At 50.8% G+C, this 15,507-nt stretch overlaps 1 protein-coding gene across 3 annotated transcripts in view; it reads left to right on the top strand.

Moving 5' to 3' along the window:
• The window catches only part of RNF220 (ring finger protein 220), a 216,878-nt gene that overhangs the window by 143,202 nt on the left and 58,169 nt on the right, over window positions 1–15,507 (top strand). For all 3 annotated transcript variants that reach the window (XM_082054613.1, XM_082054611.1, XM_082054612.1), the window contains 2 exons: window positions 4,563–4,608; window positions 13,408–13,503. In XM_082054613.1, coding sequence (XP_081910739.1) covers window positions 4,563–4,608; window positions 13,408–13,503 — 142 coding nt within the window. The remainder of the gene's footprint in view (window positions 1–4,562; window positions 4,609–13,407; window positions 13,504–15,507) is intronic.

The following is a 15,507-nucleotide window of genomic DNA, read 5'->3' as shown; positions in this document are numbered from 1 at the left end:
TCTGGCCGGTGCCTGTTAAATCCAGAGAGCTGCTGAGCTGGAGGACAGCACAGCAGTAGTCCTCTCACCACCTCCTTAAACCTCTTCTGACTGCAATGTCGTTAAGGGATGAGCACAAACAACTGGATCTGCCCAAGCTCAAGGAACTACTTCTCTTGCAGTTGTTATTAATTAGGTGAGGGGAGTGTGGCTGGGGCCAGAAGCCATGCCAACTACTGAGCTCAGCCTTTCCTTGATGGATGCTCTTCATAAGCCCTGCCTTGCTCTGAGTGGGGGAATCTGCAGAAATCTTGTTTGAACATGCTTGAGGAGCCCACGTGGCTGTGAGATCTGGTGGCTGTGGTGGGCTGAAGCACATCATTGGGGCTGTTTCTGGCCCTACTGTTGCTGCACTGAGACTTCAGGTAAATCCCATCACTGCTCTGTGCCCAAATTTCCCCTCTGAGCGCATCTCTCTCCTTCGGTCTCTTCGTGCTGGCAAACACTCAAACTGTAGCTACAGTTACAGCAGAGCTTCCTAAGCCTTGCTCCAGGGTGCTGTGGCAATGCCCTGATGCTGGCAGGGTCAGTGCATGTGCCGTGGTAAACGTGGAGGAGGAGGAGGAGAATTCCTGCCCTGCTTCCCCGGGCAGCTGCCTGGCAGCAAGAGCCCTGCCTGCTTCTGCTGGGCTCTGGGCAAGGCTTCTGCTTGGCTTTGGCACCCAGAAAACGTCTCTTTTCTTTTGGAGGAAAGCTGAGATTCCTGCAGTGGCTTGCAAGAGCAAAGGCTTAAAGGAAAGGGAGAAGCACCACCTTGCTAGTGGTAAAACACAATCAGATCACTTGTCCCACATCTCATGCCTTGGGTTCTCCACATGGGAGGCAGCAGCTTCTGTCCATGAGGATGATAAGGGACCATTCTCTGCATATTGCTTTTTCTTTCCTTTGTATGACAAGAACACCCCAAAAGGCAGGATCATAACAAAACAACAACAAAATCTGAAGGTTATTGTGTGTGACAGCAACATGGCAGAGGTAGAGAAACCGCAAGGCTGTGGGTAAGGGGGGCACACATTCCATGTGCTGAGCTGCCCTTTGGGATGTCACAGCCCAAGCGCTGGGTCTGAACAGCCCCTCGGGGCTCGCTCAGGGATAACGCGGGGATTCCCTGTTAGATCTGGGGATGCTCCTAACCCAATCCCTGCCTAGCCTTAATACGCACCTGCATATCTGTGGCGTAGTCTGAGTCTTGCTTTCATTGTGGCTGAGAGTAAATGTTCCTCTTAAAGCTGATGTGCCCTAATATAGAGGAGCGCTGGGTCCCCAGCAAGCGCCCTGGGGTGCGTGGGGACCTGGCCGTGCAGGTCCCATTAGTGTTAACAGGTGACGAGGCTGCAGAGCCCTCCAGCAGCACCAGAGCTGGGACCGTATTTTGTCCCTGCAGACGTGCAGGGCACTCGAGCACGTGGGGATGCACGAATGCGCAGCCAGAGCTGGTGCCACAGCCCTGAGAAAGGGAACCAGCGTGGAAACAGCCTTGTATCACTTGGAAATGCAAACCCATCGGGAGAGAGAGAAGGAGGCTGCCCAAATTGCTGGGTCTTTCCAGGGCGTTTCTTGCCTCATTTGGTACTTTTGGGGAGGTTGCCTAAAAGGGAAAGAAGTTATTTTGCTGTAATGAACTAGATAAACAATTCCCCAAATAGATTAAAACTAACTGTAACTTATAAAAGCGGGTAGTAATTATATTTTATTAGCTAGCAAAACACCATTTTTTTATTTCGTAGGATAATTCTGTGTAAATCACCTTAATTAGAAGTGTCAGACGAGCCCGTGAATATTGTACTTAGTAACTAATTTCCTATGTACAGGTTATAATTTAAAACACATGGATCACTCGCGGAGTGGAAATATGCTAGCCATGAAATAATGTGGGGAGTGTTGGGGTTATTACTATGTAAATGTGTAATCATTTCAGACCACTACAGCCTGGCTGGGTGATTAAAGAGAATCCCAAGGTCTCCAAAGATTGTGCTCTCCGCAAGGGCCTAGAGCGAAAAAACTTTAAAAGGCACCGAAAAGTGTTTGAACTTTAAAGGTCTTGATTTCCCTTTTACCATTTTTAATTTGTCTGCAGTGTTTATGGAGGGGAAGGTTTCTCTTTGCTGACGGCCTTTCAATTCTCAGCCTGATTCCAGCATCCTTAAGAGCCGTGGGGGGCTGCAGCCGCTGCAATTCGGGGGGTTGTTTAGTGGGGTGGAGGAAAGCGCCCTTAAATGGCAGAGTCTTGGGACACGGGCAACAAGGGCTTGTGCCCATTCCTGACCCATCTTTGGAAATAAGTAAAACCAAATTGAAAACTCTTATTAGCAATAGATTGGGGTTAAATTGCAAGGAGGGGGGTGGTTCTTAATAATCCTGCAAATGAAGAATAAAATAACTTGGCAGAGTTTGTCTAATGCAGTTCCCTTCCCCACCAGTCCCAATAGCAGAGGGCTTGGCCTTTTGGTTGACCAGAGACTCTCATCCTGAAAGATGCAGTTTCCTGGTGCTAACACCATTTTGGGGAGGAATTAATGAGATTCTTCCTCTTTCCCTCAAGAAGGAACACCTTTAACAAGAAAAGGGAGGAAATGAGTTTGTTTATATGATTGTTTGGGTTTTTTAACCTGGTGTGTGGATTGTAAAGGAAAAAAACCACATTGTTTCGCCCTTTGGGAGACTGAGAAATTCAAGGTAGTGCTGGAGTTGGGAAGGGGGTGGAAATCCTTCCATTGCGTGTGTTCGGGCTCAGGCAGGAGCTGGTGCCAGGGCTGCATCTCTGGGGGAGCAGGGACTGACTCTGCTCCCCTCCATCTCCCGAGAACGGGGGGTGCAGAGCTGGGCGATGGGGCATGTGGGCATCCCGCACCCCCAGGGAAGCACCCAGCAGTGCATCCCCGCGGGGACGGGGGGCTGCGAGGGCGGCGATGTCCCAGCCCCTTGATCCGTGATTCCCCAGTAACTGCAGCCACTTGCTCCAGGAGCAGAGCTGTGGCATTCGGGGTGACATGATGCCGATGGACATCTGCATGTTGGCCCCCGTTTTGGGGTGGAAGGCAAGGGTGGTGGCACTAGAAGAGGAGGGAGGCCATAGCCCCGGGAGAAAACACCTTCCTCCATCCCTGCTCATTTCATAACACCCAGCCATCTGCCAAATCAAGGCAGATTAAAGCCAGCCAAATTCAATTTCTCCCCGCTGCCACTGCAGCTCGGCATCTGGGGCTAAAGTGTCCCCGACAAAGCGAACATGACAGGCACATTGCTTTTTTGTCACATCTAGTACCGTGTTGATCTTCTAAAAGTCTCATAAAAATTTATTGATGTCTCCCATATTGCTGTGATTGAGAAGAAAGGAGCGCGGGTGTGCGGAGCCGGGCGCGCGCGCGCGGGCGGGTGTGCGTGTGTATATTAATGTTTCTGAAGTAGATCTGATTTGATATGTCTTGTTCTATTGTCAGCATCTGTTTAGCGAGGCTTTTTAATACTTTCTGGCTGCCGATCACTCATCCTTAGCCTGGGATGCAGGCTTGCATACAAATTTTGTTATTAAACACAATTCCATTCCCCCCGCCCTTCCCCAACCTCCGCCTCCCCCCGCTAACCTCCCCCCTCCACCCACCCATCCATCATCTCCCCGGGCGATGGGGAGCCGGGAGCCAGCCGCCCCACCGCCATGCACTTACAAGCACAGGCACTGGGCTTGGCAACATATTTCAAGAGCCTTTTGCCTGCTGCAGGTGCTTTGCATTGACAAATCGAATCATGGGGAAATAATTTATTTCCTAATGCTGTTTGCAGCATGTTAGCAGGAGAATTTACATGAGAGAGATTACTTTAATAACCAAAAAATTACAGTGCAGGCCTCCCCGCCATGTCGGCTTTGATATGTAATTGTTTCAAGTTTAACCTGTCTGGAGGGGGGAAGGTGTTATTAAATCTATAGCATCTCCCGCTGGCGAGGGCAGGCGAGGAGGAGCGCCGTGGCAGGGACCTCTTTCCCTGCTAAATGGGGAACAAGCTGAATTAACAAATCACTCCAGCCTCCGGCAGAGCTGCTGCCTCCACAGCGTGGCTGGAGCTGAGTGAGGGCATCTTCTTCCCCTTGCTCTTACAACGATTTAATCTCCTTCTTTTTCCTTACCTCCTTTTTTTTTGTCTACTGTGCCTGACCCTATGCAGGGCTCGCCACCTCCGCTCCCCTGTCCCTGGCCTTTTTCCCCATGTCCCTGCACCCTTGGTCCCTGCTTTTCCCAGGGCTGGGAGCGGAGCTGCGCAGGCTCCTGAGCAGGGGAAGATTTGGGATTTGACTCTGCATTGTGTGTCTGGATTTGGGGGCTTCCAGTCTTAAGACCAACTGGAGAAACCGCTGGCACTGCCCTCCTCTCCATGCCCCTCCAGTCAGGGCGAGGAGGTTCTTGTTAGTTGGGGAAGGGGGAGCCATGCATTTTGCTATTTGACCTCCGTGAGATCCCTCAAAGCACTCCCCCTTGCCCACCACAGAGGTTTTGTGACTCTGACCCCATTCTCTTCTCTCTTGGCAGCAAGAGCTCCATCCTGAAGGATGCCATGGCAGCAGGCACCCCCAAGGTAAGTGGGAACAACTCGGCACACTATCCCCCCGCAAAAGGGATGCTACTTACACCCCCTCGCCTTCCCAGCCCACTCCCTGTCCTGCTACTCAGTGTCCCCCAGGAAGGTGACGGTGCTTTGGGGAAAGCTGCTGCTCCCATGCACCTGCAGAGCTGGAGCGGTCAAGTCCCCACACAGAGCTCTCTCCTTCCCTGTGCAGCCAAAGGATGGCAGAGCTGAAGGACCTGGCGGGCTCTGGGACTCCAGATTGTGTCTAATGACAGCTAATGAGAGCTGATCACATGCAGGCTGAGCTCAGTCTGGGAAATCAGGTGAGGGAGTTCCTGGAGCCAGAGCCATATGCCACTTTTGGAAGAGGGGAATGGAACTGTCTCAGGGGGCGTGAAGCACACCCAAGGAGGAGCCCAAATCACTAAAAGACCCCACCTCAGTCACACCCCCCTTCCCAGGACCCGCCTCCCGTCCCCTTGACTCAGAATGCAAAAATCCATCACGGCATCACTGCATGGGTCATAATTTGCTCATTAGTATTACTGTTAGCTGGACAGAAGGACCAGAGCTTGGGCAAGTAAGTGGGTGGCAGGGAGCACCCAGCTGGGCAGCTGGCCATTGCACCTCCCAAATAAACCCCAAATTTTCCCAAACCCTCCAAGGGAAGATCAAGATCGCAGTGGTACTCTGTAGTGCACCACACCTTTGGCATTCCCATCGTCCGTGTAACTATCTCTGTCTCCTGTGCCCTGTCCTGGGAGGAGAGGGGAGACCTGGCTATGAAAAACAAGCAGAGCGGAAAGCAGTCTCCAAACCCACCCACCCACCACTGAAAATCCACAGCTGCCATGGTATATCTCGAAGGAGCTGGAAAGGGCACTCACAAAATGAAAGCAGCTGAACTCTGCAAGGTTCCTCTTCCCTCCTCATCAGGTCTGAGTGTAGATAACTCAACGGTCCCAAACACATCGCCTGTGAGGGAGAAGGATGGCTAGGAAGACAGATTAGCTCTTTGGAGGGAAACGCCGCAAAGTGACTGACAGAGACCAGATAAAGAAGAAGGTCCATCTCACGGCAGGGCCGGGCTTTTGAAGTTTCCATTGACAAAGAATCCCATTTGCCTTGAGCGAGGGGATTAAACTGGGACTGGAGCGTCATTCTATGTAAAAGAGATCAATCGTCCCCTGTCACCACATGGATCTTTTCCCTTTGCCCGTCACATCTGGGGCTAAGAACATTAACTTCAAGAAGCCAGGAGAGCAGGGAGGGAGAGGGTGAAATCAGGAAATCTTTCATTCCCTTCTCAGAGAGCTTGAAAGCCTCTCAGCCCAGGAGGATTTGTTATTTCTAGGTGGCTTTTGCTGGGAGACAAGTCCTGTGTGGCACGGGAAGGCACAGCACTGTCACCTTCACCTGAGCTTGGTATTAAAGGCCCCTTTGTAACCAGGTGGGATTGAGGAAGAGGGTGGCAGGGAGATGAAGGTTGCTTTTTCCCTTTGTGTCCGCAGAGTGTTTGCAACGTGGGGTGGGAACAATAGCATTTCCTGGCTGGTTCTTTTCTTGGTGCCAACAAAAGGTCCAGCAGCTCAGCGGTGGGAGAAAAGGGCTGCACCTCCCCATCCCCTGGCAGCACAGGCAATGGCTGGTTCCACCCAGAGACATGGGAACTGTGGTGGTGTGCAGGCTGGACATGTTACTTTTGTGGTTACCAGTGGCTTTGATACAACTTTAGGACTCATTTAGGACCCTTGCATATAGTATCATTACCATTGCTGCTTCTGTGCTGGCCTGAGACTCCTCCTGGGGTGCAGTTGGGACAGGGGATTTAACCCACCCATGCACTGTCTCCTGGCTCTGCTCCCATCCCTTCCCCACTGTTACCCTGGCAAACATCTCTCCTGGCAATAAAAGCCCAGATGTAAACGCATGTTCCATGCTTGCCGCTTTCCTGCCCCTGAAGAGCTGTCACTCACTGCACTGGGTCAATTTTCATGGCGATATGTCAAAGAAAATCCAATCACTCAACATGGGATGTGATGAATGCAGGATTATTGTATCAGGTTCTTCTATTATTGGAGCCGATGTAGGCAATGATGGCCAAGCAAGGTCTGTGAGCTGGGGGGCTCAGGTCAACACGTCTTCTGGGTGCCTGGAGTCCCTCCCTGCAAAGGCAGCTTGGGGGGCAGCACTGAGCCCCAAACAGCCCCGCAGCATTCCAGATCCTCATCTGCTTTCCATGAGAGACCAAGCCAGATCAATCCTGCCATGCCAGTGCAGACAAGCCACTTGGAAAAGCAGCTGACAAACCTGCATGTTGAGCCTCAGGATGAGATTTCTATCCAACCCTGACTGACACTTACTTAGGAAAGCTGGTGACAGCAAGCTGGGCTCGGGCAGCCTCTGGCCATTCTGGCATCATTCCATGTTTCATGCTCTCCCCTTACCTTTCCCCTCTTGCCTCGACTGCCTCTTGTGAGGGGTTGTGCAGGAACAGAGCACACGTTGAGCTGAACCCATATTGTTGAGGTGCATGAGAAGCCTAAGTCTGACCGTTCCTGTTCTTCCTTAAACAGCCAGCAGTAATTCTGAGAGTTGGCATCCCCCAGTCCTCCCAGCTACCTAAGAGCACTTCTTTGCCACGGCCTGTCTGGCCCGTGGCTCTTCTTCCATGGGCTATCATCTAGGTGGGATATCATCTCTGCCCAGAGAGATCTCAGCCCCTAACTTTCAGGATATTAGCTTCAGACTGTTACCTGTCACCTAATGGCATCTGCTGAATTTTCTTATATCCTTTCTGAAAGTGCTGGTACTGACTGCTGAAGGGAAGAGGCTGGGCTCTGTGCAGCATCCCAGCTCTTGCGCTGGGTTTGACATCCCTTTTCCACTGCTGCTTCCTGATACATGACTGAAAATTGCCTTTCCCACTAACGATCCAGTGAGTGCAGACAAACCCTTGAAGTGAATGGCCAGGAACAAAATCCATCTCCCACGCCCAGCAGATGCTCGTGGCAGGTTTGTTTAGGGGTGCACCCAGCTCCTCGGAGGGTGCCTACGGGCAGATGGCCAGCACACTGCTCCGAGACCTCCGGCGGAGCTGGGAACCGAGCCACAGCGCTGGAGCCCTTCAATTCCCCCACTCACTCCCATGCTTTTACAGCTTCACCGAGCAGTTTAGGAGAGAATTACAGCACCTAGAGGGAAATTTGACCACTAAAACCCTCCAAGGAAAAAGAGCTTTGAAGCAAGCAAGCTTTGGAGACTTAAACCTTGACAGAATGTCTGTATTAAGCCCTTTCCAGCTGCCTGGCTCGAGATGAAATTTCTAGCGCAATCATTTAAGGTCTCCATATCGTGCCTGGTGGTAGGAACAGGGGATGGGTGTTAGGGCCCTGGGGTTGTATCTCCTTCTCCTGTGTCACTGACTCACTGCAAGGCTTGGAGAAGTCACTCACCGTATCTGTGCCCCCTCCCTCTGTAGCTCTGATTTACAAGGAAAGATTAAAAAAGCTAAATCTGAGCATTGTGGCAAAGCTACGGCCAAGCTGGGCACGTGAGAACAGCCCACAGATATGTGAAGGAGGGGAAATCACCTAGGATGAGTATTGGCTGCCCATGTTTCCCACCAGTTTGGGGTGATGAATACCAGAACCCCTCCAAGAAAATCTCTGCCAAGTTTTATTCCATAAAATAAATTACCCCATGAACAAACAAAGCCCCTCACTCCCCTTGGGCCAAACAGCTGTGCCCTCCCATTAGTTCGGGGGGAAACCGCTGTGTTCGGCAGGCGGAGGGGAGAGGGACGTGGTCCCAGAGGGGAGCTGGGCAGGCTGGCAGAGCCCAGCACACCTTGGCCAGACCTCTTTCCTCCTCCATCCCTAGTGTGCCAATGGGCAGTTCTGGAAGGGGGCTCTTTCCCCATTGTGTAGCTGGTGTCTCGCTCAAGAGGACCCAGAGCTTGATTGCAATCCCAGGTGTGACCATAACATACACAGAAATAAATCACTAGCTCACATTTCTGTAAGCTTATTCTGCTTGCGGACCACTGGAATCTTTCAGCAAAGGCCAGAAGCTGCCGATACCATTATTTCTGTTCACCATTCACACCCTTCTCACATTTAAGCTTTTCATCCCCAGCTCCATCCCACCTTTATCTCTGCCAGCTAAAAGCCACCAGATAATTTTACCTCTAACTTTCCCAGGAGCAAATGTGGACCCACCAAAAGCTTCTAGGAAACTCAGCTCTAATAGTAGCATCTTTGTGTCAGGGATCCTCCATCAATAACATAAAAAATGGCTAGTAGAGGTAAGGGGGGAAATCACAGCAAGGCCTGGTATCACTCATTGCTTTCGGGTTACAGTTCCCAAGTGATAACAGCTATTAGCAACACTTTGACGGCTTCCCTACCGTGGAGGGGAGGGCAGGAGACAGAAAACATGTCAAGCCATCACCTCCATGTTAAGTGATAAGTACCTATTTAGACGGCAGAGTTAAAGCTGAATGCATCAAGCAGGGAACACTTTGTGCCAAAATAAAAAAAAATAAATAAAAAAAAAAATTAAAAGGCTATATAGATACATAAAAAGCAGGGTTAGGGTATTTGTTCTGCTGACAGCAGCTGTGATGGATTGTTTAAGAAAAATAGACTCCCTGTGTTTTTCCAGGGCTATCAGAAAGCAGGAGCCCAGCACTTTAATACTGTCAAATGACCGGCCTTGAGAGGCAGCAGCATGTCAGCAGCAGCGGCCGGGCAGTCCCCACGCTGACACCTGCCCTGGCTGCTGGCAAGCGGCAGCGCTCGGGGCCAGGGGCGGCACGTGCCGGCAATTTCCATCCATTTCCTCGGGCCGGCAGCTGCACCCTGACCACCGTCCCCTCCGCTCGCTCTGCCCCAGGTCCTGCTGGAGCGCCCTGTGGGTTGGGAGCCAGCGGTGTTTTGGTATGTGTGCCCTTGCGGCATCGCCTCAGAGCTGCCCGCGGCCCCTCTGCCCGAGCAGGGAGGAGCAGGTCCAGAGCACAATGGATGGGGATGGCGGTTGCTGGCACACCGGCTGCGCGATGCGCATTTCATTCATGCCAAACCTGCCTGTGTATCTATATACATAAACTGTATGTTGTTCCTAATTGCAACAAGACCGCTGAAACATTTGCAGACGCTGCAACCCAGCACTGCGGAATTGCACACTCCGTGGAGGGTGTCGGGAGCTCCCAAGGTGTGAACCTCGCAGCATGAGCAAGGGTTGCGTGGCCTCTGCTTCCTCTGGTGCTGCATCCCCAGGGGGAGCCCAGATCCACGGACACAGGAGGGAGAAGCCATACACCCAGACATGCCTTTTCCCCTGCGCTATAAGGGGTGGGAAGGAAACACCAAGAGGGGCCATGGCTGCCCGACACGGCAGGAGGGGCAGGAGGAAGGAGAGAGCACAGGGCTTGGGCAAGATTGATGGCCTCGTTGCCATTAAGAAAAAAATTAGCCGGTGGCGGCTATCATATTAAAGGGTGAAGAAGCCGTGAATTATTTTCTTAAAGATCTTATCACTTACAATGATAATTTTACCTTCCAAAAGGCCACTTTTAATGAGGCAAGCCAGGCAAAAAGTCATGATTTAATGCCAGATTTTTTTTTTCCAAACACATTTTACTGCTTTTTTGTCCATGTTTAAAAAGCGCCGGTGACCTTTTTTTATTTAGCTTGCCCCAGGTGTAATGCTCAGGCTGATCCTCTCAGGGTTTATAACCTCCGCAGAGAGTGCCTTTACCCAATGGAGAGATGATTTAAAGGGGAGGGAGAAATATGAGGCTGCATGGCTGCTCACACAAGGCCCTTGCTCCGTCTTTAATGCTGGGAGCTGGGGTTTGCCAGGGATGGGGTGACCAGGGAAGGAGGAGGGTGGTTTTACCCTGATAGCCCGAGTCAGATGCACCCTGAAAGGAAACTGGGCTGAACTGGCACCCAGGCAGGGATGAGCTGGCTGGTGGCCTTTCCCCAGGAGGAAAAGGGACATCTCAGCACAAAGGCTTGTTCCCACCATGCCAAAGCGGCTGACTCACAAGTTATGGAGCATCTCCACACAGCCATACATCACACCTGTCTGCACACAGAGCACCCAGTGCCATGTTTTTGGGGTGGGAAGCCAGAATTTGGGTCTGCCCTGCAGTGTGGGCATGCAGGAGGGCTGGGAGGGCATGTGTGAAGCTGCCTTTTCCCTGCACAGCCATGTTGAGAGAGGGATGTGGATCCCACTGCTGTCCCTTCCCCACTTGGCGGGACCCAGGTGGGCGTGAGCGGTGTGGGTGCAGGGGGCAGCAGCTCCTCGGCTTGTCGTGTTGTGGCTGGGCATCTTCACCATTTAGCCATTGGAAAGCAGCCCCAACACAATGATTTAAGCAAAAGAGGCCAAAATCAGGACGGCAGAGAGGCTGGCCTAATGTAGAGATGGAAGTCACCCTGATGGCAAGTGCTTTTCCTAATCCCGCAGCCCCTGAGCCCGCACCCCCGGCTGCCCCCACGCCTGCCTGGCCGGCAAAGTGTGGCACGGCGCACGGAAATGAGAAAAACAAATGAAGTCAAGTTTCCTAAGAGTGAAGGGGAAGTGTGACTTGGCATCTCTAACGCTGTGTTTAACATGCCGGCAAGGTATTTAGAATTGAAGTGCTTGCACACAATTTAAAAATAGACAGTTTATTAATCTAAACTGCAAGTGTATGTAGAAGAGGCCTCGAGATTGACATCTTTGGGATTAGTTTAGCCCTGCGTTTTTCCAGAGGTCATCGCCATGGTGCTCAGGAGGTTTGTGGAATAAATGGGGCCGGCGTTCTTCCTGGGACCACACGCTAAAAACTAATACATAACATTTAATTTACTGTCTCCATAGCTAGCCCAACCATTTTTCACATAATAATATTGGATTAGAGCTACCAGAAGCTGAGGGGGGAGCTGGAGGCGGGGAGGGTTTGTCTGTCTGTCGCCAAGGAATGGGGAGATGGGTATTTTTTCCCCTTCTCTAGAATACATTGGAAGACAAAACGGATTTAACTCTCCCAGCTCCAGGGTACTTGGCTTGTTAGAGGAGGAGAGGGGTATTATCACTGCTGCAGTCAGGGCTGTTGTTCTGAGGCACCTAAAGGCTTTGAGCCCCCACCCCTATGTTTTACAGGACACGTGCAATCTTGCTTCTTCAAAAATGGTCCTTGTTCTGCCTTTAAAAAATTACCTAAACAACAGCAGTAGCTCAGCCTGCACTGTGCTTCACCTTGTTATCAGAGGGCTTCTCTAGAAATAAATGGGCTGCTCAACAAAACCCATCACCAGTTGAGTTCAGCCAACACGTGAGGCAGGAGAGCCCCTCTGGGAAGCAGAGACCAGTTTCTTGGGGCAGCCCTTGCTGGGTACCCCAGCCCCATGGGCTCCCACCAGCCCACCCAGCACCCGGCATCCCCATCGGGCTGAGCTGACGAGCCTGCCAACCCCAAGACGCGGCCAGCACAGCCCCTGGCATAGCAGACAGGACCATGCCTGGGGAGATAACAGCACCCCAGCAGGTAACTCCCCGTGAGCCCTTTCGGGACATCACACCTCTGCCTGGCCAGGACAGCTGTGCTTAAGGTAGAGACCTGCAGTGCAGACAAGGATGTGGGTCTTGCCTTCACAGCAGGGCTGGCAGCTCATGCCTGTGGGGTCGAACCCAGCATCCCAAATCCCCCTCTCTCCGTGCACACACCCACCGCGCTGCTGTGCTGTTTCCACTGGGAGAGCTGTCCGAGCCGGGGGGGATCGCATCCTGCTGACTGACCCGATTTGTATGCTGAGTCATTTTTCCACTTGCTCATGTCTTTCCAAAAAATGCACATTTTTTCACGTTTCATTTCAGCCCAGAGGCAAATGTTTCTGGAATACTTGCCTTTCTCCAAGGTATTACGCTTTTTAATAATGTTGTCACCACACTTGACCTGTCCAATTCAGATGATATCTACACTTCCCTTCGCAAACATACACATCTCCAAGCACTCATTTATTGTCAAATCTTGCCAGCTGATTCTCAGAAACAAACATCTGGAGAGCTGCCTCTCCAGCGTACATTTTTTACAATGTATTGGGCTATATTTAGCCTAGTTTAGCTAATTTATATTTTAAATTAGAATTTAAAATTGCATTTTTCCCTTAAACTCTTCTAATAATAAAGTTCACTTGTAACTCAGTGTACATTTTTTAGATGCTGTCGAACTCCCACAGTAATTTTCCCGCTAGAGTTCACTCTGTGTAGAATTTAGACTTACCTACTATTGACTTGAAGTTTATCAGTGATTTCTTAGGTCTCAAATATCACTGATCTTTTTAACCTTCTAAAAGGCCCTTTTTTTTTCTGTGCTGCTTATTAAAATAAATAGCATCATTACAGAAGGAAGAGGCAGTTGCGATGCAAAGGTGCCGAGAGCTCTAGTGCAGCTTACAAAGCTCTTTGAGAGATTTAGTGGCACATAGGAGGGTGGATGAGGACACGGTAGCACTGCTGCACATCAGGACACCTTTGCTTCACTGTGTGAATTCCTGCTCATCATTTCCAGCAAGGACCGATTCTGTCCCCAGCCACCAGACCTGGGGATAAAATGACCACTCCTTTGTTGCCTGATGCATTTTCACTTTACTAGACCCTCCAGCCCAGTCCCCTTGTGGGGCAGGATGCCATGGGAAGTGCAGAGCCAGCCCCACCACCCGGCAGACACTCTCTGTGGCTCTGAGCACCGCTGAACAAGGGGGCAGAGAGCTCGACAACGCTCACAGCATGAATTTCTCCTTTCTCTTGTAGTCAATTTTGTTGTCTGCCTCGATCAAGCGGGAAGGAGATTCTCCGACAGCATCACCCCACTCCTCAGATGACATCCATCACTCGGACAGATACCAGGTAAGCAGGTGGATGCCGCCGCTGGTCTCAGCCTCAGGCAGGCGGCCAGCTCACCCCGGTGCCCACAGCTCTCAGTGTGTGAGAGCCCAGCTCCGGGCTGCACCCCACGGCCCCAGCTCCTCTTTCCACAGCACGGGGACGCACACACTTGGTCCCTCAAACAGCTACAAAGCCGTCTTTTTGTCTGCAGAGTCCTCCCAGCTCTTGCTTTAAACAACAGCCGTGCAAAGCTGCCTTAAATCTTTGTAGAGGTTTCTGTTGCGTTATATTCATATTCTCAGTCGTTGCCATAGTTATGTTTGTCATTACTTACCCCATGCCACCGGCAAACTTTCAAAGCGATTTTTTTTAAAAAAGCAGTCAATGATGTCAGCCTGCAGCAGGCCAAAATTCTCAATTTCACTGGTGTGCTGCCGCCCAGCAAACTGACTTGTGACTCGCACCCAAAACAGAAATGGCTTTGGACCATCCACAGCCATGCCAGCCTGTTTTATAAAACACCCTCTGGCTGTACCAGCGTGGCATGTGCCCATCACCCTGTATCCTGCAGCGCTCTGCAGCGATAGCCCAGGCCTGGGGTCAGGTCTGCACCGGCCACTTGTGTGTGCCAGGTCTGTGGTTGGATGCACAGAGGGAGAGGCTGGTGACCAGCACTGAGATCTGACCAAGCAGCCTCAAATAAATCATCTGTTAGTGGTCCAATTTGTAGCTAATTTGTGTGTTTGTTGCACATTATTCTCTGTTTTGCCCTATATATTTGTTATATTATCAAATATGGGCCGGATCGTCCATTATTTGCTACATATTCCCATGTAGCCTTCAGTTATAACGTGGTGTCACATCACAGTCACTTTACTCTTGTGTGAACGATGAGACCTGGTGCAAAGTAAGTGAAGCAAAACCCTGCAGAAGATACAGAAATGCCCGATTCAGGTAATCCCGCTGTCTTTCCTGCCTGTTTATTAAGGCTAATAAATAAATCATGTTCTTTCTGAAAGGGAATGCAGAAGACTTTTGCCATGGCCCCCTTTGTTGGAGAACACCCCTCCCTTCCCACTCCTCCAGACTTCGGTCTCTGTGAAATTGGAGGTCCCTTGCAGTCCTTCTTTCTTATAAATTTTTATTATGTCATACTTGAGGACAAATATTCTCAGCAGAAGCCCCCTCTATGTGCTGAGTCCAGCTAGTCTCTAATGTGTTTTAAGTTTGTGAGTGTATTTTATGGAGGGTTGCAGCCCTTAATGCAAATGTGTAATGGAAGTTGTAAGTCTGCACTGCAGGGAGAAAAGACCTTTGGGGCCTGATTTTCATTTACGCTTGTGCTGGCTGCGTTATGCTGCTCTAGCAGCGTAAAGAGACCTCAGATTGGGTGCCAGCATTGTGTAAAGCCTCAGTGTATCCTTAATAAAGCCACAATATGAGGGAAAATTCAGTCTTCCTGGCTTACCAAGTGTAATGCTCAGGAAGCAGAGCAGAAACTCTCACGGAGGTGACTTTAAGGGCTGCAAAATTTAGCTTTCCATATGCAGAGGTGTGCTGGAATTATTGATGTCCTTTGTGTTATTTGTGATCTAATCGTGAGTATACACTGTGTTGGTAACATGCTAGAACGTGAGTTATTGGCAGAATTCTGTGGCTTGGTTTTCTTAGTCCTCATGCTTATTTACCATGGGGATCTTTAGGGAAGAAGGAGATTTCCGAATCGGAGGGCTCAGCCTTGCAGAGCGCTGGGGCTGTTTGCATTGCTCCCCATGCTGACAGGGACCCGCAGCAGAGGCAACGGGGGAGCTCCGGGACATGGGGAGGGGGATCCCTTTGCCTCCCCTCTGCCAAGCCCGGTTGACGGAGCTTCCTACATGGACACTGATCAGACTGAGGCGGTGGTGTTAAGCACCATTCTTTATTTATTCAGCACTGGGGAACACTGGGGATCATCCTCCATAAGTGCTCCAAAGACTGGATGCTCTTGCATTGCTTATATTCACATAATTCTTACATATGCAT

The sequence above is a fragment of the Streptopelia decaocto genome (genome assembly GCF_964273445.1).
Source record: "Streptopelia decaocto genome assembly, chromosome: 5".
Classification (NCBI taxonomy): Eukaryota; Metazoa; Chordata; class Aves; order Columbiformes; family Columbidae; genus Streptopelia; species Streptopelia decaocto.
Note: the sequence above shows the minus strand (reverse complement) of the source record. Positions and strands in the feature narration are given on the sequence as shown.